The sequence below is a fragment of the Myxocyprinus asiaticus genome, chromosome 6 (genome assembly GCF_019703515.2).
Source record: "Myxocyprinus asiaticus isolate MX2 ecotype Aquarium Trade chromosome 6, UBuf_Myxa_2, whole genome shotgun sequence".
Classification (NCBI taxonomy): Eukaryota; Metazoa; Chordata; class Actinopteri; order Cypriniformes; family Catostomidae; genus Myxocyprinus; species Myxocyprinus asiaticus.
In genome coordinates, this window is record NC_059349.1 from 52,291,370 (window position 1) to 52,318,995 (window position 27,626).

The 27,626-nt window shown below is 37.9% G+C and overlaps 1 protein-coding gene across 2 annotated transcripts in view; it reads right to left on the bottom strand.

Moving 5' to 3' along the window:
* LOC127442509 (piezo-type mechanosensitive ion channel component 2) overlaps positions 1–27,626 on the bottom strand; it is a 133,213-nt gene that overhangs the window by 93,080 nt on the left and 12,507 nt on the right. For both annotated transcript variants that reach the window (XM_051700599.1, XM_051700600.1), the window contains exons 3-5: positions 19,796–19,924; positions 15,029–15,071; positions 8,371–8,533 (exon numbers count right to left, since the gene is read on the bottom strand). In XM_051700599.1, coding sequence (XP_051556559.1) covers positions 8,371–8,533; positions 15,029–15,071; positions 19,796–19,924 — 335 coding nt within the window. The remainder of the gene's footprint in view (positions 1–8,370; positions 8,534–15,028; positions 15,072–19,795; positions 19,925–27,626) is intronic.

Below are 27,626 nucleotides of genomic sequence, written 5' to 3' on the forward strand. Positions count from 1 at the left end.
CCAATGGGAATTGGCGAGTGAAATTTGCATGCCACTCCCCTGGACATATGGGTATAAAAGTTGCTGGTATGCAACCACTCATTCAGGTTTTGTGCTGAGGAGCCGAGACAAGGTCCCGGCCATTTCAGCGGGTAGTTCAGTGTTGTGGCAAGAGGATGTTCCCTATCTGTCACTCACTCGATGTTGTGTCGATGTAGTGACACTAGGGGTCCCTATACAAAATGCCACAACTATCTGAACTTTGTTACGTGGACTGGCGGTGCGAGACGGCAGACCACTGTATGCCTCGTAGCCAGCACACCAGGCCATCACGTAACCTTCCCCAATGCTTATGAGCTTCGAACGGTCCTTTGGGAACAAGTTGACTTGCCCAAAGGGACAGGCTAACCCAGCTGTGGCTTCTTTTCCTCTTTTATCTCCCCAAAAAGAGTGGATTTTGTTTACCAGCTGGGGGCCATAAGTGTCTATGTCGGGGGGGTGTCACTCCCAAGGGGAAGACACCGCGGAGACCACACCCCGCCCGGAAGGGGGGGGGGGGGGCGGCATTTAGAGTGGAAATATGTCACATGGTCTTACCGAGTCTTGTCGGAAGTATGTCATGTGGAGAAGTCCCATGGTAGGTCCTACCCAACGGGGGAGGAGTTCTACAAACACGGTGACCAGGGCAGAGGAACCTCTGCCCAAGGAAGATGCAGTTTACTGACAGGGAAACGATTTAGCGGGAGATATATCACATGGGGTCACCTATGGGGAACCAGCGCATGTGGAGCACCTACCCCAGTACAGGGCTTAGTTAGCACATGTACTGGGCCAGCAGTGAGTTTCTCCGCAAACTCGTCTGCCACAGGGCTAAGGAGGAAAGTCATCCAGGGATCACAACTTGTGAACACAACTGGGAGTCAAAAGTGCACATCTTCACCTCACGGGTGATGAGCAAGCGGTACACCCGGCCAGCTGTCCTGGAACTTACCTGCTCGTACCTGACAACATATGGGACGAAACCGGCTCAACCTGGAGATTATAGAACCTCGCAAAGGTGTTGAGTGTTGCCCAGCCCGCTGCTCTGCAGATGTCTGCCAAAGAGATGCCACTGTTCAAGGCCCAGGAGGCCGCTACACTCCTAGTAGAGTGGGCTCGTAACCCCATGGGGGGCGGCACGTCCTGAGCGTGATATGCCATCATGATGGCGTCAACGACCCAATGGGCGATCCTCTGTTTGGAGACAGCACTTCCTTTCCGCTGTCCACCAAAGCAGACAAAGAGCTGCTCGGAGCTTCCAAAGCTCTGCGTGCAATCCAAATAGATGCGTAAAGCACACACCGGACACAACAATGCCAAAGCTGGGTCTGCCTCCTCCTGGGGCAGTGCTTGCAGGTTCACCACCTGATCCCTAAAAGGGGTCATGGGAAACTTGGCACATAGCCCGGTCGGGGTCTCAGGATCACTGTCGTGAGGAGCGTGAGTTCCGAGAACCACGTCTGGGTGGCCAGTAGGGTGCTACTAGGACAACCTGCTCCTCGTTCTCCCTGACCTTGCACAGGGTCTGTGCAAGTAGGCTCACTGGGGGAAACGCGTATGCAAGGTAGTGGCATTCTTGCCCTTCACCGAGGTGAAGCAGATGCCGCTGAACCTGAGCGGGCGCCTGGCAAACTGAATCGCGTAGCCAAGTCGGACGGTCCAGGTCAGCCATCGCGACGGGTTGGAAAGCACGAGCCATGCATCCAAACTCTGGGTGAGGGGGACCAAGGGGACAATCATGTCAGACGTACCAACGGGTGGGGCCTCGTGGAGGGGCAGAGCCTGAGGCGCCACATCAAGGTGGCTCGAACCCCGTGGCCATGCTGAGTCGAGAAACATCAAAGCACTTACCTCACTCCTGACACCCACCATAAGATTGGTCGAGGAGGGGGGAGGAGGAATATAGTCCCCGCAGTCCATCAGAACCAACCTGATGTGGGCATGTTTGTGTCACAGCTGGGCGCGCAGGGGCGGGGGGTCTGCCGCTGGGGTCTGCCGCTGGGGCGCCGAACCTGCTGAAATGGGACGGTGGACGGTGGTTATGACGACGACATGTGACCCAGGGAACAAGAAAACCACTCTTTTGTTGAAGTTTTAGGTACCACAGCCTCTCGGGCATGCAGCGAATAATGAAACAAAAGATTCTCCCCCCAGCCCTCCACCAGAGGATGGAGTGGTCTTTCTACTAGCTCCATAGAAGCGGGTCTCCTCGTCCCTGGGTCACCCATCTCAGACTTTCTTGGGTTCTTGGCGGCCAGCCGTGAGATGGGTGGCATCTGCTTTCTGCAGTGGGCTCCACGCCGGGGCTGGGCTGCGGGGGCGGGCTGCGGCGGAGCCGGTACCCTTGGCAACAAGCAGACGGGGTGCGGGGTCTTGAGCCGTGCCGGGGCAGGATGTGTTAAATAGCCTCTGTCTGCTGCTTCACCACTGAGAACTGCTGGGCAAAGTCCTCGAAGGTGTCGCCAAGCAGGCCAACCTGGGAAATGGAGGTGTCAAGGAACCGTGTCTTGTCAGCCTCTCTCATCTCGACCAGGTTGAGCCAAAGGTGGCGTTCCTGAACCACCAGGGTGGACACCGCCTGCCCAAGAGACCGCGCCGTGACCTTCGTCGCTCGGAGAGCGTGGTCGGTCACCGAGCACAGTTTCTGCATCAATCCCGGGTCAGAACTACCCTCGTGCATCTCTTTTAGCGCCTTGGCTTGGTGTACCTGCAAGAGAGCCATGGTGTGCAGGGCGGAGGCGGCTTGTCCAGTGGCACCATAGGCCTTAGCCATCAGAGACGACGTAAACCTCCAGACCCTGGATGGGATGTTCGGGTGCCTTATCCACCTGGGGATCACCGAATACCCCTTGGCCGCCCCACCATCGAGGGTAGTGAGAGCAGGGGAGCTGAAAGATCGGGATCAGGTAGTAAAAGGTGCCCCCCACGATCTTGTCAGCTCCTCATGCACTTCGGGGAAGAAAGGGACCGGGGCGGGGCGCGGCCGTGAGCGGCGCTCTGGGCCCAGAAACCAATCATCGAGCTGCAAGGGTTCAGGGGAGAGCCCGACGCTTGCGGCTGCCCGGGAAAGCATGTCCGTCATCTCCGCGTTGGTCTGAGACTGGGCGACCATACCCGAAGGAGGAAGCCCAGCCGAAGCCTCTGTGTCAGACTGGATGAGCCCGCTCACCGATGCTGCGCTCGATAACTCATAGTCTTCCCGGGCCCCGAATAAGAGGTCGAACTCGCCCTGAGATGAGCCGGCGGTCTCATCTGAGAGCCCGACTGGGGCAAGCGAGCGTGCTGAGGAATGGGAGGTCCGTGGGGGGTTACCTGGCAGAGGTGCTCCCATTGAAGTCCCCAAATCGCCCCCTGAGCTAACCGACGTGGCCTCATACCCATAGGTAGAAGGACCAAGGCGGGGAGCCGCTGGGGTGGCTTGCTTTCTTACGAAGGCAAGCCACGACCGCAACGTTGCCATGGTAATGTTCTCACAATGAGGACAAGACCCATCCACGAACGATGTCTCCGCGTGGGCAGTGCCTGACATGTAAGACAGTGATTGTGGCCTTCAGAAGCAGAGAGATAATGACTGCAACCAGGAATAACACACAAACGGAAAGACATCTTTAAAAAGACATTCTGTGTGTGCCGCTCTTTTATGAAAATATACTCTTTTAGAATATACTCTCCCGAAGCGCCCAGGGGCATTCTTTGCACTCCATGGGTGCAGAGGGGGAGAAGCCACTGAAATGCGCCATAAATCCAGCAGTTTGAGGTGAACGGAAGGGAGAATTGAATTCAGTGCACTGAATGCAACCGCTCGGCTCCGAAGAGAAAATCTGAATGAGTGGTTGCATACCAGCTCCTTTTATACCCGTATGTCCAGGGGAGTGGCATGCAAATTCCACTCGCCAATTCCCAGTAGCCTTTTTTCGAAAAGCAGAGGTGTTTAGGGCTCCCAAGAGTGACCCCTAGTGTCACTACATTGACACAACGTCGAATGAGTGACAGATAGGGAACCAGTAGTTCTGAAAAACAACAATCAGTACAAATTAATGGGTAAAACCGATATATCGGTTTACCTCTAATTTCAATTCTATTTTCTACAACTCTTACTACTTTTGTAGTATACAGTATGTATACTACCCTGAGTATGCACATTCAAACTAAAAAAATATGGATGGAAGTGAGGATAAAAATATGGATGAATATTATCAATGATGACAGATTTAAATAATCTCCATGAGGTGTTAGTGATTGTTTTTATATCACCTCTGTTCTAAATTAAAAAAGAAGACAAAGGAATAAAAAAAAAGGAAAAAAACTATCAGCAACTATCAGCATAGAGTTTGCTGATAACCGATAGTTAAAAAAAACAAAAAAAACAATAGGCACCAATTAAAGGGTAAAACCAATATATCGGTTTACCTCTAATTTAAATTCTATTTTCTGCTACTCTTACTACTTTTGTAGAATACAGTATGTATACTACCCTGAGTTTGCACATTTTCAGTATGCATAAACTGACCTGCTGACCTGCTACATTTGCTAAAATGTGCAGTATACAACTAGAACATACATTATCTCACCATGCAATGGGCTCAACTTTACCTTCCATTTCCAATGTTGACTCATTGGCTGAATTCAGAATGGCACACTTCCATACTACTCTTAATATTTCTGCCATTTAGGGCAGAACTAGTAAGAGTAGTGTGGTAGTACGCCATTCTGAACTCCAACATTATTTGATCGGACTACCAATAGTCAATATAACACAAAACTGGATTGCAGTGCATTGTAACGGTTTTAATTTCCTGGATGACTGGACGTCACTCACTAAATTAAACTTACATTCTTGCTTAACTCGTTATTTCATCTGACTACCATAAGCTGTTCATTTTTACACACAGTTGGATCAAAGCTGCAAGATAACCGCTTTTATTTGCAAGATGTAAATTGGATAGCATTTTTTAAATTAAATATGCTACATAATGAGATAATTTGACACCAGTGCAGGATACTGCTGTGTGAAATGATTTCTGTAGCATCATACACACTTTAAAAAACAATACAAATAAACTGTAGGCAGTATACAGAATATCCAACCCAGTATGCAGTTCACAGTATGCTACCTTTGTATGTAGTACCTGCTCTGGATCTGTTGTGGATTAATCCTGATCTCTAAATCTCTCACAAACAAACAATAAACCCAACCAGTGTTGTAAATGCACCATATGTGTGGCCAACAGCACAGGAAACAGCCTCCTGTTAGTGGTAGCACATACTGCTAAACACCAGTAAACGTTTAGCTATACAGCATGAAGCTGTTCTTTAAAACTCTCTATAAAGATGTCTTCTCTCATCACACCTTCTCACCCTCACAGCAAAAAACAATCAACATACCAGAATACTATTGAAGACTAAATCCCATCTTGAAAATATTGAAGACCCCATGGAATTAACGACTAGCATTAGCCCCAAGAAAAGTAATAATTCAGTTTAATATACAATACATGAGGCTCACAATTCAACTTCACTTAGGGGCAGATTCACTAAGTATGAATTGTTCCCTCTAACTGTGCTCGTTTAGCACCCGATTCACCAAAGGAATTATGCAGCTCAGGCAACGGTGCAAACGCACCCACAGAATCGCTGCTGAACTCAATTTGCATGCGCAATTCTAATCTTGTGGTCCGATTATGAGCGCAATATAGCAGAGGATGCCACAGACCACCGTATTTGACCCACACTGCCGGGACTGAATAGCATCACTTTGATCCAGACACCCGGCTCATCTCTTAAACATGTAGAATGCGTGCTTGACGACATAACACTCTTCAATGTCATTTGATGAGTATTTGATTCATTACTGCTGAAATGATCGTTTGAAAATGTTCACAAACATATCTTTTAAATAAAATTCATAGTGCGATGTAAAAAACAGAGTTTTGTGAATGAAGCACGATCTTTAATAAGCCTAATTTACAGAGAAAGGAGGCGTGTTTGCACAGAAAGGAGCGACAATGACTTTCTTTAAATATTGAAGATACAGTGCAATTTCAGCGCCGATTCCACCCGCAAAATGTGATTGCGGGTGGTTAGTGAATAAGACGCAGGTATACACTGAAATAGCACGTGCAAAAGTAACACAACTGTAACTGTTTAGTGAATCTGCCCCATTAATTGCAAAGTATGACAGATTTTTTGTTTGAAATAATGTATAAAAAATAACAAGTATTTAAATTGAGTTTACCATCATTTGTATAACAAGCACTAAACTGGTACTGTCTCTTTAACAATTGTATTCCAGTACTTAAATATAAGTGATAATTAATTAAATTTCTAAAATTCAAGCATTTTAAGCACTTCAAGACCCTTGTAAATAGTGTGGAATAAAGCGAGATTTTAATGTTTGACTAGTCATTTCATTTATGATCACATGGGCAGAAAACAAAGTTGCAAATTTAGAAATATCGAATTTAGCCTTGATATGGTTCGTCATTTATTTTGGTTTTTCGATATATTGTCCCATCCCTAGGCTGTCCCATCATTTTATAAAGATTCGATTTAAAAAGAGCAATTGAAATGCTGATGATGAAATATTTTAGAGCTCAGCATAACGAGGAAAAAATTATGTTCACTAAAAGACAATTCCTTTTAAAGTTCTTATTAATTTCCATGACTTTTCCAGGTGTGGACATCACGCTTTTTAAAATTCCCTAATATTTCCAGGTTTTTCATAACAGTGGAAACCCTGAATGTAAAAATGTTTTATTAATTTTTAAAATGTTAAGATTCTGCTTTCTATGAAAATTATATTCAGGTCATAACAATGAATTTTTCTATACTATATATATATATATATATATATATATATATATATATATATATATATATATATATTATAGAAAATGTACATTTGTATTATTTGTTATGAGGGCTGTCAATTTAACATGTTAATTCAGTGCGATTAATTATATAAAAAATAATGGGTTAAAAAATTAATGCAATTAATCATGTCCCCGGACTGTAATAAGGAAAATTCCTGAGCAATTCAAGTTTGAAGGACCACCTGTTTTCTCCAGGGGGCAGTAAGCAAAACTCCAGCTGTATAGGCAGTGCACAGCTTACATAGAGAACAAATCAACTCTTCAGCAGACAGCACAACACGAGGACATGTTCTTGCATTCACAGCTTGACGGAGCATAAATCCGATCCCAGGGATCTCAAGATGTGTTTTGACACAGCGACCTAAAAATGCTATGTTTATGATGCGATGCAACCAAAGTGAGACGCTCCAAAAGCGTCCGTCTGATGCAGGTGTACATTGACGCGTCCTTAAACAAGCCCTCATAATAAATCTCGGACTGATTGACGAATTCAATTGCAAACTGGATTGCTGTGACCTGTAGGCCAATGATTGTATTATGTTCAATAACATGCAACTAATCAATATATTGCATTCTAGAGCCACTTTTTGTATTGTCTTATCAATGCTTAACTCGTCTGCCACAATAATATAATGCATTTTTAATCTGAATGTTATATATATGCAATTTGTAATTATTTAAATATAACTATTTATAATTATTTCATCATTATTTATTAAATTATTGTTATTACAGGGGCTTTCTCAGCAAATATTTACATATGCGATTAACTGCGATTAATAATTAAACATTTTCATCGATTGACAGCCATACTTGTTATACTGTATACGTAAATATACATACATATGTTATTTAATGTTATTATTAACATGTAATAATGTTATTTAGTGTTAAAGTTATTTTTAACAATATACAGTATTTGTATGTGCAAGAAAAAAAACATCTTTAAAATTACAATTTATTTACGATAAAATAGAAAAAAAAAGGCTTTTAATTTGCAACAATAGCTAGAAATTATACAGCTAAGGCATAACTCCATGACAGCTTTATTCAAAAACACGCTTTTGTCAAAAAATTCCTCTACAATATTTTTCAACACATTTTTACAGTGCTTCCAAGATTAGTTACTAGTCATTCACGCAATTTCGACAAATTTTATGCTATGTTAGCCAGCTAAACAACGTTAGATTGGCGACAATTTTAAGGAGCAGGATTCGAATAACAATGTTCATTACATCAAAGAAAGCGAAATCTGTAAGACTGCAAGGTATAAAAACACATGTACAACAAATGTGAGATTGCACTGGCCTAACAGGGAAAGTGACAGTTTCGTCAACTGGCCACTACGAATATCAGGGGTGTTGGCTGAAATTCCTGCGTGTAATTCTGGTCTGGACAGAACATGTTCTCTATGTTCTGTGCATGTGTGTGTATGTGTGTGTTTGAGTAATATATAAGGTATGCAGTAACTCTGACGCACCTGTTCCTCTGGCTCAAACTCATGGTTGTCCTGTGCCATCTCCTCGGTTGGCCGTTTTTGCACCAGACTTCTGCACAGCAGCCAAACCGACAGACTCGCCATGAACATGCCGATATCCGGGAAGAAAACTCGGATACCATTGCCCGCGTCTGCACCAATAACACTACACACACACAAACACACACACACACACACACACACACACACACACACACACATGCAAACATATCTTAATATAACATATTTCATTTATGCATATACACATACTTGAACAGTTGGCATTTTTGTTTACTTTCATATAATAAACAGTTCTGGTACTGTGGTGTCAAATCAGCTAGGTAGTAACATCTAGTGTTTCTTGTTCTACATAATTTGTACATTTGATCTTTCTTCCTTGAAAACATATACAGGCCTATGTGACAGAGAAATGTATGTCTTTATGAGACTCCCAGCATTCACTGTAACCTGTTCCAGGTGATTGTGTCTATAACAAACGAATGACTATGGGCATCGCCAGAGTCCCTGTTAAACCGCACAACATCTGTGAGACTGGAGAGCAGCTGTGAGAATGCAAATTATTCCGGCAGCATTTTCCAGTTTGAACATCTTGCACATCTGTTGTGCACTAGAAGATGCTGTTTTATGTGCTTCTCCACCCAGTTCAATAAAATCAAGCTTGCACCATATTAAAGGAGTATAAATAATTCTTGTAAAACACATACTGGGTTCTTCTAAAACTTCCACAACAGTGTTTTCCAAGCTTGTGAAGGGCTGAGTCGTTCAAAATAAGTTTTGAAATGTTTGAATTTAAGTGCCAATATTATTATTTTGAAGATTACTAAAGCAAGTATTGCTATTTTTTATACTTAGGGTTACTCATTTGAACAAACCCTTAACACTAAATTAAATTTTGACGTTTAACTCGTCCCTTGAATGTCAGCACTTCAGACATTATGGACCCTATTTTAAGAGTGCTAAGCGCAGAGCTAAGTAATAAGTCATATGCGCAAAGTCAGTGGGCATGGCAATGAAGTTTTGGTATTTTCGTGCAAGCATGCGCTAAGTCTAGGTGCAACTGGGCTGGGTCAAGTGCAGTTCAGTTCTGAGGTTCTTCTCCGGTTATTGCACCATCTGCGCCCTATTATATATTCCATTCCCTCAAGCACCAGTGATATAAACAAAGAAAGCAAATTCATAAGAAGTTGATAGTGCAAATGGACTTACGTTCTTTTGTGCATTAACTGCGTCCTTGTTGAATGTAGGCATACTTCTATGACAGTGACACACTCTTTTTATACGCATGGAAAATGTGGTTCTTGTCAGAATTTGGATGTAGGCTCCATTAAATTATAGAGAATGCAAGTATTATTAATCATATTGATCAAATGACACAAATTATAGCTGGTATTATCAGTGATTGCATCGGCCTACCAGGTTAGGCTCGATTTTGCTTTAAAAAGTTTATAAATTTATTCAAATTACACTTCAAACTAAATGAAAATATAATCAAAATAACGAAGTGTTCACATAAAAATCATATATAACCACCTCCCGTAAAATCCAAACATTTTGTCCTCTCCAACTTGCAGTGGTGGCTCAGTGGTTAAGGCTCTGGGTTACTGATCAAAAGGTTGGGCCACTGTTGGGCCCTTGAGCAAGGCCCTTGACCCCATCTGCTCCAGGGGCACTGTATCATGGTTAACCCTGCACTCTGACCCCAGCTTAGCTGGGATATGTGAAAAAAGAATTTCACTATATATGTGCAAATGTGTGATAATTAAATAAAATTATATTATTATCACCTTAACACTCTTTTGCAGTGGCTTAAAAAATCACTCTAAGACAACAGTTGAAAAAAATAATAATTAGATAATAAATACAACTGTAAATATAAACAATCATAATAATTGAAAAATTGACCATGACCTTTAGAAAATCTAAATTTTTGTTTCATTAAACGGCTACAACAATCATTGTCATGAACATAATTTGATGTTCCACTATATTTCAAGAGTTTGGATATTAACCTTATTACCACCTGCTGGTGGGATCTCCAAACCACAAATGCAATGGAACTGAGGAACAGACGTGCTTTTGAAACGCCTTAGCGCAATGACCTATTTCTCAGGAAATTAGCAAACTGTGCATTGCGCCACTTCATTTACATAAAATACACCCTCAGTTTGTGCACGTACACCCACAGATAGCGCAAACACTCCCACCCATGGCCACTTGCGATTTGTGCTGGCTCAAAATTTCCGCCTATAATTAGCACTCTCATGAAAATCGGATAAGACGTTGATTATGGTCGTTAAGCATTGCACTGCGCCTAGCGCGATCACCAAATAGAGCTCGATGCCTCAAATCATGTGGCTTGTTGAAGAGAAGTGTACTATTACTTTTCTAGGCATTCAGACTTAAAATTTTCACCAGTCAGACAATAAAATGGATGAAAAATCCTATAGACTTGCATTGAAGGAGGCGCCCATGCCATTATCTAGAGACCAGAATATCACTGAGACTTGGGGGTGGGCCAGTATTCAAGCAACCACCTGGAGAATGCACCGGACATTCTAGCATCCACTTACCGTTGCAACCACTCAGAACACGTTGGCAATATGGTGGTGACTTTTGTAATGGCAAGCAGCACTTACAATTTCTTCAAATAATGCAAAGATCTAGTTGAATACTTATTATCATAAGAGCCCTTTAAAAGTAAACATATGGTGAATGCTATAATCTCAAATGTATGGAATGATTAATGCATTTAGACTACATCGTAACATGCCCTCCAGTTAGGAATTACGGTCAAGGTTGATTCAGGGGAACTGAACCATTAACATATACACAAATTGACTTTTTAATACATTTTCCATGCATTTATCTAGAAATATAACTAAGAGATTTCACCCTCAAATAGTTCTCAGATGGTGGTGCCCAAACCACTGCACACCTGATGTGTTTGTTAGAGTCACATACAATAAGATTTTGAGTTCACAATCTTACCTAATCTAGACCAAACTAAAGGTAGACTGATATATTGGTTTTGCCGATTAATCAGTGCCGATAGTTGCTTTTTGGAACTATCGGTTACCAGCAAAAATCTATGCCAATAGTTGTATTTTTTAATTATTTTTTTATTCCTTATCAATAAACTTTATCTGGAGAATATATATATATATATATATATATATATATATATATATATATATATATATATATATATATATATATAATACACTAGAGGCGCTAAAATAAACAATGACTTTTATTCACTTTAATGAGTAAACGGCAGATTATCAATTCATAAACACTTACTTTTCGCCCTGTTCTTTACATAATACTATCTAGTGCATGACTTGTAAGGTGATACATTTTTAACATTTGCATTACATAACCAACAACATGTACAAGCTTGTTCAAACACGATCAAATTGCACAGTAGCTCAGCTGACTATGTGTACACGCTCTGCGTGTGGGCATGCGGCAATCGAGCTTAAAATCATGATCGAGCCAAGGAGACTGCAGATGTCAAGATTAATAGTGGAAAAGGAGTGCATCATTTTATCACTTCAGAAGACATGGATTAAACCGCTAGAGTCATATGGATTACTTTTATGCTGCCTTTATGTGCTTTTTGGAGCATTGTATTGATTTGCATTGTATGGATATATTCACATCGTATCTCCATCAAAATATCTGCGTTTACGTTCTGTGAAAGAAAGAAAGTCATACGAGTTTGGGACGGCATAAGTGTGAGTACATGATGAGAGAATGATCATTTTTGGGTGTACTATTCCTTTAAAAACCTCATCTGTTTTTTAGAAAATCGCTTTTAGCGCCACTCTGTGGACATTTCACCTCAGAACGGCCACGATACATGTAATGAACCATGTGACCACTGTCACATGATTTTCATGAGATCAGGCTGTTTAAAAGAGCTGAATTTTCCCAAACACTTTCCTGATGTTGTCCATTTCGCTCCTGTGTTTCACACTTCTCCCATGATTCCCTACCAGCCCAAAGAGCAGAGAGGCGTCAGTGCACCGTTATGTCACGGATAAATGCCTTTGCTCTACTAACAGGCCAATTAGGATCATAAACAGCCGAGCTTCCTGCCACTTATGGTGAATCTAGCCATTTGACCAGCGCTGCTTGGAAAAAGGTGCATGTCTGAGATTCCCGTACTTAGGAAACCGCACCTAATAGAATCACAGTCAGCCGAGCGCACACTAACATCAAGGTAGGCTTTGAAAAATTGGGCTGTCAACAGTGGGTCAGGTTTAATTGGGTTTCATGTTCATCACTGAAAACCGTTGGTTTGGAAGGTAAATTTTGGAGCCACACTAGTGGATGGCAGACAGCTAGCCACAGGCGTAAGTGGAGTGTAATGTTATCTGTTTCTGTTTGCTGAGGTACTTAAAATCGAAAACATATCCCTCTTATGTGTGTGGCATTACACGTTTTTAAGTGATTGTGTGTGTTTGGAAGGCCACAAGTGCTAAAGGTTTAAACAAGCGTATTGGCGAGCAATATCCTGTGAAGTAAAGCCGCAAATTATTTTTCCAGGTTACCTATGGCATCAGTTGCATTAGGCTGCACTGCTCAATAAAATTTGACACGTTAACAATCTTTAAATGTGATTCACTCATGGTGACAGATGATTTATGGCTAAACTACGATCAAAATTAAGAGAAAACAAGCGTTTTGTTGCTAGCATTTTGTTGTTAGCTTTGAGTTCCTCTATATGCTAGCGTACTCCTAAATGTTGACAAAATTAACTTTTAGAAAATATGCACATTTAAAATTTACACTAGAAAACACCAAAAATATTGATGACTTATGCTGCACTAAACAGATATTTGTCCAATCAATGAATCACACTTATGAGCCAGTTCTTTTGAATCTATAGCGCAAAACATACAGCGCAATAGGTGTAGTTCGATTCCCCAACAAATAACTCTTATGAGCCGGTTCTTTTCAATCATACAGCATGACCAGTGTAGTCTGATTCCTGAACAAATGACTCTTATGAGCCCATTATTTCGAATCAACAGTGCAAAACATCCAGCGCTACCAATGTAGTCCAATTCCTGAACTAATGTATCCTACAAGATGATTCTTTTGAATCTACAGTATGAAACATACAGTGCGACCAAAGTAGTCTAATTCTGGAACAAATAACTCTTTTGAGCCAGTTCTTTTAAATCTATAGTGCAAAACATAAAACGCGACAAGTGTAGTCCAATTCCTGAACGAATGACTCCTACAAGATGGTTCTTTTGAATCTACAGCATGAAACATACAGTGTGACCAGTGTAGACCGATTCTGGAACAAATGACTCTTATGAGCCAGTTCTTTTGAATCTACAGTGCGAAACATAAAGCGAGACCAGTGAAGTTTGATTCCCAAACAAATGACTCTTATGACCCGGTTCTTTTCAATCATACAGCGTGCCCAGCGTAGTCTGATTCCTGGACTAATGACTCTTATGATCCGGTTCTTTTGAATCCACAGCGCAAAACATAAAGTGCGATCAGTTTAGTTCGATTCCCGAACAAATGACTCTTATGAGCCGGTTCTTTTCAGTCATACAGCGTGACAAGTGTAGTCCAATTCCTGAACAAATGACTCTCATGGGCTGGCTATTTTGAATCTATAGCACAAAACATACAACACGACAAGTGTAGTCCAATTCCTGAACAAATGACTCCTACAAGACGGTTCTTTTGAATCTACAGCATGAAACATACAGTGTGAGCAGTGTAGACTGATTCTGGAACAAATGACTCTTATGAGCTGGTTCTTTTAAATCTATAGCACACAATATACAGCGTGACCAGTTTAGTTTGTTTCCGGAACAAATTACTCTTATGGGCTGGTTATTTGAATCTAGAGCATGAAACATAAAGTGAGACCAGTGAAGTTCGATTACCAAACAAATTACTCTTATGACGCAGTTCTTTTCAATCATACAGCGTGACCAGTGTAGCCTGATTCCCGGACGAATTACTCTTATGAACCGAAAATTTTGAATCTACAGTGTGAAGCATAAAGCGAGACCAGTAAATCAGAGTAATTACGGGATAATTGTTGATATGACAATATGTTGTCAAAGATACACAATTGTGTTTTATAATAATAGAAACAGAATGCATAAAATATCTTAATTAGTCTGTGTAAATTTCATTTATTATTTCCTGATATTTCTTTCTCAAAAGTACAAAACAAATCGTTAATGGAACTGTTAAGGCACCAGAATCATTAGGAGGAATTTCGTTACATTTCTTATGATTCCCATCTCTAAATTGAAGGTATAAACAAATGTATGTGCCTATGCACCAGAAATTTTGTGCATTATTTTTTTTCTGCTCATATAAATATGCAACTTGTACGAATTTAGAAATGAATGAGACGCTTTTCCCCATCAATGCTTTCAATATAAATCTGAATCAACAATCTGGGTTGTTTTGTGCAGTGTTTGTTGTAGGTTTTGTGTCCTGCTATAAAAACTGGTTGTAAAACCTGTTTCAATTAAAAACCTTTCACATTCACAAGAGCAAAAAGTAAGAGTTTTATAAACAAGCATAAACTGAAACATTCATAAAACATTTCTCAGGCAATTTATAGGCTTGTGATTAAAGTGCTTGGACTCACCTCTCGAAACCAATCTGTCGTATTGACTTCTCCCACATTGAACCTGGTAAATAAAAAAGATAAAGGTTTACTACCCATTGTATAGAATTTCCACCACACTGACTGAACAGAAATAACTAAAGCCAAAGTGATTTTCTTTTTGAAACGTAAGGGTCATTTTAGGTCATTTTAGGTCTTTTATCATGCTGCTGTGGTCGACAGCTTGCAAAATGTGTTACATTGCACATGCATTGCAGTGATTTTACCCCGGTAAAGGGGTTTTAAGTTTGACTTTCGTAAAACTGCCACAGAAAAATCAACTCCACTTCCGATGTGACTGTATTATTTACAGTAATGACAAATCGATATGTCAGACTGTGTTCTTACTAAATTAGGAGAGTAATAAGGTATTGAATAACCTTTGAGACTGAGGTACTTTTACACTCAGGGGTCACTGTCTGACTTCAAGCATGGTTTCAACTCAATATATCACTTATAGTCTGCTGGATTGATGGAATAGATTGTTTGTTCTAGAAGGACACTATTCTAGTGTCTAAAACAAAGCTAGTGGGAGGACACATGTGTAGATGCATATTAGAAAGATCTATTTTTCAAAGCAAAATATAAAAAGCACATTTATCATGTCATTTCCCAGAGACAGATATTGGAAGAAATGGATTCCATAAACATTCACCAAGACATCAATAAAGGGAGGTCAAAACCTGTCAAACGTCAGTGTGAAGACTCTAAAACAAGATTAATCCTAAACAGCACGTTTTGCATGAACCACTCACGTTTTTGTAAAAAATTGTGTGTGTGTATATATATATATATATATATATATATACACACACTGGCAGCCAAAAGTTTGGAATAATGTACAGATTTTGCTGTTTCGGAAGGAAATTGGTACTTTAATTCACCAAAGTGGCACTCAACTGACCACAAAGTATAGTAAGGACATTACTGGTGTAAAAAACAGCACCATCATTATTTGAAAAAAGTAACTTTTGATCAAATCTAGACAGCAGCCATCACTCCAACACCTTATCCTTGAGTAATCATGCTAAATTGATCATTTGGTACTAGAAAATCACTTGCCATTATATCAAACACAGTTGAAAGCTATTTGGTTCATTAAATGAAGCTTAACATTGTCTTTGTGTTTGTTTTTGAGTTGCCACAGTATGCAATAGACTGGCATGTCTTAAGGTCAATATTAGGTCAAAAATGCCAAAAGAAAAAAAAACATCTTTCTCTAGAAACTCATCAGTCAATCATTGTTTTGAGGAATGAAGGCTATACAATGCTTGAAATTGCCAAAAAACTGAAGATTTCATACAAAGGTGTACACTACAGTCTTCAAAGACAAAGGACAACTGGCTCTAACAAGGACAGAAAGAGATGTGGAAGACCAGATGTACAACTAAACAAGAGGATAAGTACATCAGAGTCTCTAGTTTGAGAAATAGACACCTCACATGTCCTCAGCTGACAGCTTCATTGAATTCTACCCGCTCAACACCAGTTTCATGTACAACAGTAAAGAGAAGACTCAGGGGTGCAGGCCTTATGGGAAGAACTGTGAAGAAAAAGCCACTTTTGAAACCGAAAAATAAAAATAAAAGGTTAGAGTGAGCAAAGAAACACAGACACTGGACAACAGATAATTGGAAAAGAGTGTTCTGGATCTTAACCCCATTGAGCTTTTGTGGGATCAGCTAGACTGTAAGGTGTGTGAGAAGTGCCCGAAAAGACAGTCACATCTATGGCAAGTGCTACAGGAAGTGTGGGGTGAAATGTCACCTGAGTATCTGGACAAACTGACAGCTAGAATAACAAGGATCTGCAAAGCTGTCATTGCTGCACGTGGAGGATTTTTTAATGAGAACTCTTTGAAATAGTTTAAGAAGTTCTTAACATTTTTTTCAAATTGTTATAGTAATTTGTTAAAGTTACTTTTTTCAAATAATGATGGTGCTGTTTTTTACACCAGTAATGTCCTGACTATACGTTGTGATCAGTTGAATGCCACTTTGGTGAATAAAAGTACCAATTTCTTTCCATAAGAGCAAAATCTGTACATTATTCCAAACTTTTGGCCACCAGTGTATATATATATTTTACATTAGAGATAAATGTCACTATGTGAAAGTAAGTTTATTTTATTACTTCTTAAAATGGTCTGTGGATGCCAATTAGTTGTGGAAAGTGTAGATGTGTTAAGTTGAAATGTACTGCCAGCATAAACCAGAGAGGAAAGTGTCTTAATAAAAAAATAAGTTTAATGACCAGTTCCAGAAAGCATTACAAAAACTAGAGACAGTAAATAGTCTTAAGTCCCTGTTCAGTGTGCAGGGACATAAGTAATGTGCGTTCATTCTTACGAGGAGAACAGTTGGAGGGCAAAAACGAATCTATGCAGCAGATTTTATAATCTATTCTATAAGTCTTCAACACAGACATTAGTTAAACTGGCAAATGTTGGCCAAAAATTTCTTCTCGTCTTGACATGAACACCACTTGTCCTGTATATACAGTATGGAGTGCATTTCTATGCCTCACTAATGCTGTTCGTTTTTAATATTAACACTTTGAGAAACACAAATCCTAACACAAGGACTGACCATAATCTATATTCATCATTTACTATATTTAATTTCAATTTCAAAGTACTATATTTGTTTTAAATGCAGTATTGCCAAAGATTCCATATACTGTATATATATATATATATATATACATAATAAAAAACAGATATAAAAAAAACACTAAAACAAAAGATAAATGTACAAATTTTACTATAATTTGCTATATTTCACTACGAGTACTCCTATGCGCTACTATACTATACCCTATATTATAATATACAATAAAACACTGTTCTAGGCTAGACTGTACTATAATACACTACACTGTACTGTACTATACTAAACCATACTATTCTATAATGCACTTTACTACACTATACTATACTATTCTACACTACACTGTACTGTACTATACTAAACCATACTATTCTATAGTGCACTTTACTACACTATACTATTCTACACTACACTGTACTACACTATACTGTACTACACTATACTGTACTACACTACACTGTACTTTACTGTACTATACTAAACCATACTATTCTATAATGCACTTTACAACACTATACTATACTATTCAACACTACAATGTACTACACTATCCAATACACTGTACTATACTATACTGTACTACAATATACTGTATTATAATATACCATGCTATTCTATACTGAACTACAGGGGCGATTACATGATTTCAATCTTGGGGGGTCTTAGCCCCCAATGACACTATTTAATGTATGCCCCTCTGTTGCAGAGATAGTGTTTTGTTTGTGTGTTTGTTTGTTTGTTTGTTTGTTTTAAGTATGTTTACATCATTCAAGCTAGCCAGCTTATATTCATTCATAATAAAGTCATTTTCTGTAATAAACACTTATAAAGTTATAAAAATACCCAAAACCGCTTGAAGGACCCCAGACATAGACGAGCCATATATTATCATATCGGTCTACGCTACACCATACTACACTACACTTCACTGTACTACACTATTCTATACTAAACTACACTACACTGTACTGTACTGTACTATACCCTACTGTAATTCACTATACCATACTATTCTATACTGCACTATACTGTACTACACTATACCTCACCACACTACACTGTACTGTACTGTGCTATACTGTACTATACTATACCATACTATTCTATACTGCACTATAATACACTACACTATACTACACTACACTGTACTGTACTGTACTGCACTACAATATTCTGTACTATAATAGACTGTAATACTATTCTGCATTAATACTACTGTACTATTCTATGCCATAGAACTACACTTGTCTAGTCATACTATACTTAAGGGACATACTATATTTCTAAATATACAAGAAAAACTTTAAAAACAGATTTTTGAGGCAGCATTTTCACAATAGCTAACTCTTTAGCTGGTTTTGAGATGATGACTGTCTACATTTTAATCTAATTGACCCCTGTGCCTGCTGTCAGTGAAAAAATATTAACAGTTCGTCTCATTCATTGGTCCATAATTCATGCCTGGCAGTATGATGATCAAAGGATCGCGGTCAGCAGAAAGCAGTGATGCTTGAGGCCAGAGGAGTGATGGCGATATCGCTGACATCTCTGAGGTCAGTGACCCCTCTGCAAGGACTTCGTCCCGCTTTAAACACTAAAGAGTTCTCCTAGTCTTTATTCACAGTGAGAAAGACAGCGTGCTCCAAATAGATTCATTTCAGGACTGAGATCCTTCTTCAATATCAAGTAATATGTGACCAGCTTGCTAAAAAAACATCCCTAACTTGCAAAGCTATCAAACAGGAGGCGTATGTAGCATGAAGAACTTTTTCAAAGCAACACAAATAAGCTTCCAATGCATCATAAATCACTTATTCCTGGAGATCTAAGCCAACATTACTTTCTTAAGGGGGACTACATGTTATTCTCTCTACATCTTAACAGTAAAGTTTACAGTTACAACCAAAAAGAGTACATGTTTGGAACAACATGAGGCTGAGAAAATGATGACAGAATTTGTATTTTTGGGTGAACTATCCCTTTAATTACTATTTTGTTTTAGGTCAAAGTTACACTAAAAAAAACGACAATGGACTGACGAAGACTTGAGAGACGTTTTCAAATGTTTGCGATGGCAACCTTGATGAACTCTCTTCCCATTTAAAATCAAATTATTTGTATATGTATACGGTGAACTTACAGTTGAATCCTGGATTCTCAATAGACCCTCCAGCCAGTAGACTGTGGATGGTGATCTGATAGATGATGTGGATCAGGAGGAAGCTCATACTGCAGAAACATAAAGACTTCAGCAGGTGCCCTGTGTGGCCTGGAAATAAAACAGCAACAAGATTCAATGATGATTTGCGTCTGACATGTTGATGAACCAAATTATCACACGCTTGTAATGCTACTCATACAACTTAAAATTCTCCTTTGGTGTTCCACAGAAAAAATAACAGCAGACAGGTTTGGAAAAACATGAGGGTGAGTATACCAGAATTTTCCGTTTTGGCTGAACAAAATCTTAAACTCAGGTTACTCCATGGAGGATTTTCCATGTAATACATTTACAGCACATTTGTGTGTGTGTGTGTGTGTGTGTGTGTGTGTGTGTGTGTCTACTAAATGACAGCTTACTCATGTTTGTTATATATTTTCATTAATAATATTTAGCAACATGCAAAATGTCAAATTCAAAAGGGAGGAATTTATAACACCAAGGCTTCCAGAATATTATGCAACAGTTCTTGAACAAACAGGATGAAGGCCAAAGAAGCTCAGCTCTTCATTTAAGAACTGTGAAACATGCAGTCTATAGGGTTTGAATGAAAATGTGAATGTTTACATGATTTATGGCTTCATCCGCTTTGCACAAGCTTATTATAGAGCACCTACTGCTATTATAGATGCTAATAGTGGTTTGGTTGCTAATTTAAATCTGAATAAACGCTTTCTGTAGTGTTATTATCATTAACAAAAAAAAAATAAATAAATAAATAAATATGTGGCAACCTTTTTGTTAACTGATATAAATCTTTACAACTGAAAACTTTAAATGGAAAAAAGCTAAACTAAAATACATTTTCATGACCAAAAAACTAGCTAAACCTAAAATAAAATAAAATATAAGCTAACATAATAAGAAAAACTTAAGCTAACCTAAATTGCATTTTCACGACTCTAGCTAAACCTAAAATAAAATTCAATAAAATAAAATAATAAATAATAAATAATAAAATAAAAATATAATCTAACATAAGAAAAAACATAAACTAACCCCAAATATATTTTCATGACTCAAAAACTAGCTAAACCTAAAATAAAATAAAATGAAATAAAACACAATAAAATAAAATAGAAATATAAACTAACATAATTGGAAAAGCTGAAACTAAACTAAAATACATTTTCAAAACTCAAACACTAGCTAAACCTAAAAAAAAAATAAAAAAAAAACAATAAAAACTAACATAATTGGAAAAAGAAAATAATAATAATAATAATAATAATAAAAATGACCATGATAATAAATTAAAAATAAAAACTCTTTACAACCCACCTTCATTAAACATGAAAATAACACTAGGTAGCAATAACACAGCCTTGAGAAATGTAACACTTTTTAACATCTTAAAATATTAAAAGCAAAAAAATATAAATATCTTGAAAAACTCAAATTAAACTGAAAATAGAAAATACTGGAAAAACATCAGTCATCAACTGAAAACCAACGAAATCTAAAATACTGTAATAAGAAAAGGTAATATATATATATATATATATAAAAACTGAATTACCCTTCAAGTATAAGGTATAAGGATTTTCCATTTAAGTTTTCCAAGGGTTTAAGTGTAAGGGTTTTGTCAGAGATTTGGACAAGTTTTATTGTTTTAAGTTCTTCTTGCAAGACGAACAACAGCTAATCATAAGAGCCTCTTTGTTTTAGCACTCTCAAAACATCAAGGTCAAATGAAGTGTTGAATTATTTTTAGAGTGTTTTTTTCTTTCTCTTCTAACAATCAATATTTTCCAATGGCAGAAGCACGAGCAGTGTTGTTGTGTAGCCCATCATATGTAATGCTTCCTAATGGAGCTCATTTTAGCCACAAGTGAGACATAATCTCAAGAATCCAGACGGTGAGATGCTTTGCCAGATGCAATAACTTTGTCATGTCTCTGGAATATGGTTTGTCCTACTTAATAATACAGAGTGTGCAAAACAATCAGTGCTTATTTCCCCCAAACAGGGTTGTTAAAGTGTAGTTTAGCAAGCACCTTGGGTCCAGATCTCTGCCAAAACTCTCATTCATGCCATACATTTCATCACCATTAAATGAAAACATTCCTGATGAAGACAACAGTAAGGTTAAAAAGATGTTCTCTGTTCTAAACGTATCTCCCCTGACCGCTGTAAAGTTGCAATTGACAGTTTTAGCCACAAGTCGTGCCAAAGAACGCCCCTTTCCCGTGGTAAAAACAATGGAACGTGCATCCTCTTATGGCTTGTTGCTTTAGTTTATAAACATTAAGTCACTTAATCTCCATTACCAAAAATGTCAGAAATCTTTTTCTCATCACTTTGAACATTGTTTAATTAACAAAACCTGACAAAAAATACAACACTTACAACACTTCAAATTCATGCCTCCATTTCCTAAAATAACAATTTCAAGCTTAATACATCTGCTTCCAGAACATAAATATGTCATAAATCATATAATGGATAAGAACACTCATGTAGAGGGAATTCTGGTAAACTGGGCCACAAACAATAACTTTTGTCATTCAGATGAATGGCAAAAGTGGCCCAATTTACTTGATTTCCCCTTAAATGGGAAATGGTGAGGTCATAATAACTTAAGAGTTATATTTCATAAATGCACGATGGAAAATGAAGGTTATTGTTCCTAATATATTCAATGAATGTCAATAATTATACATTATACAAATGTACTGTATAGGGTTCACTTCAAATGCAGCACTCACAGGTGAACTGCCATACTCAGATGAAAAGAATGACATACTTTTATAACATGTTATAATAAGCTAATACATGTTTTATAAGCAAATCACTGAAAATGAAGGCTTTTGCTCCTAATATTTTCAGTGAATGTCAATAAACATTATACAAATATACCCTATAGGGTTCACTGCAAAGGCAGCACTTACATGTGAACTGCCCTACTCAAATGAAAAGAATGACATACTTTTATAACATGTTAAAACACGTTAATACATGTTTTGTAACCAAGTAATGGAAAATGAAGGCTGTTGTTCCTAATACTTTCAATGAATGTCAATAAACATATACAAATGTACTGTATAGGGTTCACTGAAAAGGCAGCACTCACAGGTGAACTGCCATACTCAAATGAAAAGAATTACATACTTTTATAACACCTTATAACATGTTAATACATGTTTTATAACCAAATCATGGAAAATGAAGGCTGTTGTTCTTAATATTTTCAATGAATGTCAATAAACATTATACAAAAATGTAGGCTTCACTGCAAAGTCAGCACTTACAGGTGAACTGCCAAACTAAATTAAAAGAACAGCATACTTTTATAACATGTTATAACACGTTAACACATGTTTTATAACCAAATCAGACCAGAATGAGGCTGTAATTTTAAGCTTTTGAACAGTTTTATCTTTTGTAACTCAACCAGAAAGTACCCGACAAGAGTGCAAAGCAAAACTATAGGATTGTGTGTTTACACACATATCACACACCTTTTCGTATATTTATTATAACATAAACATGACACATGCTAGCTCATTATAATGCATAGGAACCTGCAGGCATTCTCACAAATAAATAAATAAATAAAATAATTTAAAAAAATAAAGAAATAAAATGTTGGGGTTATGGTGTTTATATAGGTTTGAATCTTGCCTGTAACATCCTCATGTCTATCCAATAAAAAGGCAAAAGCCCAAAAATACAGTTAAAACAAAATAATTTTTTCCATAGTGTAAAATGAGAGAATTACTTCATACTACTGCAAAGCACCTTTAAAAGCTTTGTTTTTGTTTTTCAAAAGATAAAAGAAAGATGACATCCCGTAATACTGTTATTTCTCTATAGTATACATTTCCTACAGTGATTAATCACATTTGAATATTCTTACAACTTAAAGCCTGCAACGTCCTTGTGTCGTGTTTCTGTTCTCTCTCCCCGTCATTTTCGCAGGTCTCTGTTATTGGCAGTGTTGGGGATTCACAGAAAACATGTAACGGGATTACGTATTTAAAATACAAAATATAAGTAACTGTATTCCACTACAGTTACAATTTAAATCATTAGTAATCAGAATACAGTTACATTCAAAAAGTATTTAGATTACTGAAGAGATTACTTTGCATTTTATTGTCATTTGTTTAATTTAATATTTAGTCCTTTCAGATGGAAAACATTTATACATATAAATGATGCGATCAAAAGTGCATTTGAACAGCGGTGAAACACTTTCTTATGATGTGTTACATTCATACGAGCAGACAGAGAAGTAAGTTTGAAGTAAGTTTGGAGCAGAAGAAATAGAAATAAACCTTGTGTAAATTGTCAGCTTTACGTTAAGCTAAAATGCTATTTCTAGCCATTTTACATGCATGTTACCAGGCACGATCATATTTTTTTATCAAGAAAATTCATGTTGGATCTTAATTTCTTTTTTTCTAGTAAGACCTTTGATATTAGGGCAAATATCGTATACTTGATAATAATTTTTGTATTGTTTTCCTGTAAAAATATCTAAAAATCCTTAAAACAAGATCACCTTGATTTATCTTGTTTTAGAAACAACACTGCATAAGATATTTAGGTTTTTCAGAGAATGTATTTTTAACATGTGTATTTTGTCTTACTGTACTGGCTTTTATAATCAAAATAAGTGAAAAAAATCTACCAATGCTGAAGAAGTAATCCAAAGTATTTAGATTACATTACTGATCTTGAGTAATCTAACGGAATACATTACAAATTACATTTTACAGCATGTATTCTGTAATCTGTAGTGGAATACATTTCAAAAGTAACCCTCCCAACCCTGGTTATTGATCAATTCCCCTGTCACTCATCATTACCTCGCTGACTTCACCACCCCCTCGTGGCTAATCACCCCGTCCCTGGAGAAATAAAACAGCCCACCAGACCACCCGTACCAGCTTCGCTAATCACCATTTACTTTTGCCAGTCCCCAATTATTGTTAAACATTTAGTTTTTGTGTTGCTTGTTTAGTATTGCATGATAATCTGCTTTTGTGGATCTGTACCAACTTCCTTGTATTTATACACCAGTCATTAATCTGTCATTTAATTTTGTGTGTTTTCCCACCGGAAGAAGCAGACAGGCAAGCAGGTCTCTAAAGACGCTAGTCAGTGTAAAAGGTTCAGGTTAGACTTTGTTTTGTTTATTTCTTTCTTAGGCGCTGCTCGCGCCCTTCTCCTCTTTGTTGGGGATCCATCCAGTTCTTGTTAATATTGTAAATATTCTAATATCACATATACCCTTTTGCATTTTCACGTCTCACTGTATTACATTTACATTTATTCATTTGGCTGACGCTTTTATCCAAAGCGACTTACAAAAGAGGAAAACAAAAGCAGAGCATTTTAAGGAGACAGTGGTATGAAAAGTGCCATATTACAACGTTCACTAGCATCAGAATAGCATTCAAAACAGATTAAAAGTGCAACAAGAATATATATATATATATATATATATATATATATATATATATATATATATATATATATATATATATATATATTTTTTTTTTTTTTATCATTTTTTTATTAATGACTGGTTAAGTGCTCATGGAAAAGACGTGTTTTTAGTCGTTTTTTGAAGACAGAGAGTAAGTCAGCTGCACGGATGGAGTTGGGAAGGTCATTCCACCATCGTGGTATGATGAAGCTGAAAGTCCTCAAAAGTGTTTTGGTGCCTCTTTGTGTTGGTACCACAAGGCGACGTTCCTTAGCCGAACGCAGGCTTCTAGTGGGCGCGTAGCTCTGCATAAATGATTTTAGGTATGCTGGAGCAGACCCAGTGACTGTACTGTATGCCAGCATCAGAGCCTTGTATTATCAACTGTTGTAAAAAAAACAACTTGTTTTTGCAATGCATCAGTGTTGTCTGATTACCTATTTGCACAGCACAGTTAATGATTTTAACAGATAATGTTATACACTAATACCCCTTAAAAACCATCTGGGGTCGTAACGTTATTGGGGGCTCGTCCGGGATATTAATATTAATTTCCCGAGCTATTAAAAATTATTATTGGTCCTACTTTATATTAGTTATTTTTAACTACTGTATTAACATTAAAATATATATAATACAATGTAAAGTATTTCTTGTGTAACTACATGTTGTTCTGTAAAATTCTCACAAGATTTACATTTGCTGCTGCTGAGGTTGAGGTACGGGTAGGTTTAGCAGTAGGGTTAGGGTTTATATTAGTGTTATGGTCGGGGTAGGGTTAAGTTTAGGGTTAGGGGTAAGGTTAACAGTGTAACTACAAATGTAATTAAAAGCAGGTACTTTAAATGTAAATACAAAGCAACAACCCATATTTACATAATAAGTACACTGTATCAAATGCTTAACCTGTTACTTAGTTAACCTTGTGCAATCCCACGTCCACATGCATGGACGTTGTATTTTGGCTTCGCTATACGCAACGCATAATTCAATTTAATTTAAACCGACTGATCTCAGTTCAGGAGACTATGTGCTGTCAATAAAGGGTTAAATTTCAATGCACGGAGTCATGTGACAAAACAACATGGCACCGATCAAAGCGGAGTTTGTGTTTGGTTGAAACGCCAACAAAACTACATCTGTAAGAAACCTAATTAAGTTGTTACATTAAAACCTGTTTGAGTCAAAAGATTAGAGTCTCTAGTTTCATCCAATATGCCATTTTTTTAATTTTAGTGATGTATTGTGAAATGGCACACTGTTAAACACAGTGAACATGTACGTGGACTGTATGCTCATTTACATTTAAAATATCCTATTTTCACTGTGTATTATCACATTGAGAATCAGTGGATGATTCAAAAGATGAAATTTTTTTCCTTTAGAGGTTGTATATGGAGTTAGGATGAAAATTAGGTGCATTTTAAACTGTTCTGAGACCAGTGCAGACAGACAGCACACTGGAAGTTAAGTCATTCACTAAATAGGGAACAAGAGAGCAAAGGAGCATCCTTTAGCTCTCTATGCAGCTAAGTGCATTCAATCCAAACTTCCTATTTAAAGTTCAGTTTCAGGCTGCAGATGATGTTTGGATCACACAGCATGTTTGGCAGACATGGAACAATGTTTATCAGTACATAGATTCAGAATTTATAATGTATCATTTTATTTTAACATGGTTGGCAGTGATTGGACGATGCTGGACATTACTTTGAACCAGAATTAATTATGCTAATTTCTGATGTAATGTATGTAACGTCTAAAAACATGAATAACCAACACTCCTGAAACATAATAAACAATTTGATTTAAAAAAAATCAAACTTTCTATAGCTTGGTACTATTACAAACACAACTTAGCCCAACTGTCCACATATGTTGACATCAATTGTTTAGGGAAACAATTTGGTCTTTTTGGTAAATGTTTATTAAGCGCTACTGGTTACAAATCAAAAAGGGAAATGGAAAATGCACACAACAGTTACGCTTGGTTCTCAGGAGGTTAAAGAGACCTAATATAAAGTGGGTCCATTAATTTTGTGCTGGTGGCATTGTGTTTGAACAGGGTAGAGTTTGGTTGTTGTGTTGGGTAGGAATTAGATTGATGTGGTGTGTTGGTGTATGCGTAGTTTACCTGTTGATAATTACAGTAATGGCATCATTTGATTTGCAGACATTTATTGACAATCCGAACTGAACAGTTTGAGAAAGGCAGGAAGGATAATAAGGGCTACCTATGAGCACTACGTATGAGCACAGGTCTGCTAAACTATTAATGAGAGTGTAAGTGAACCACTTAAAAATCTTCTTCCC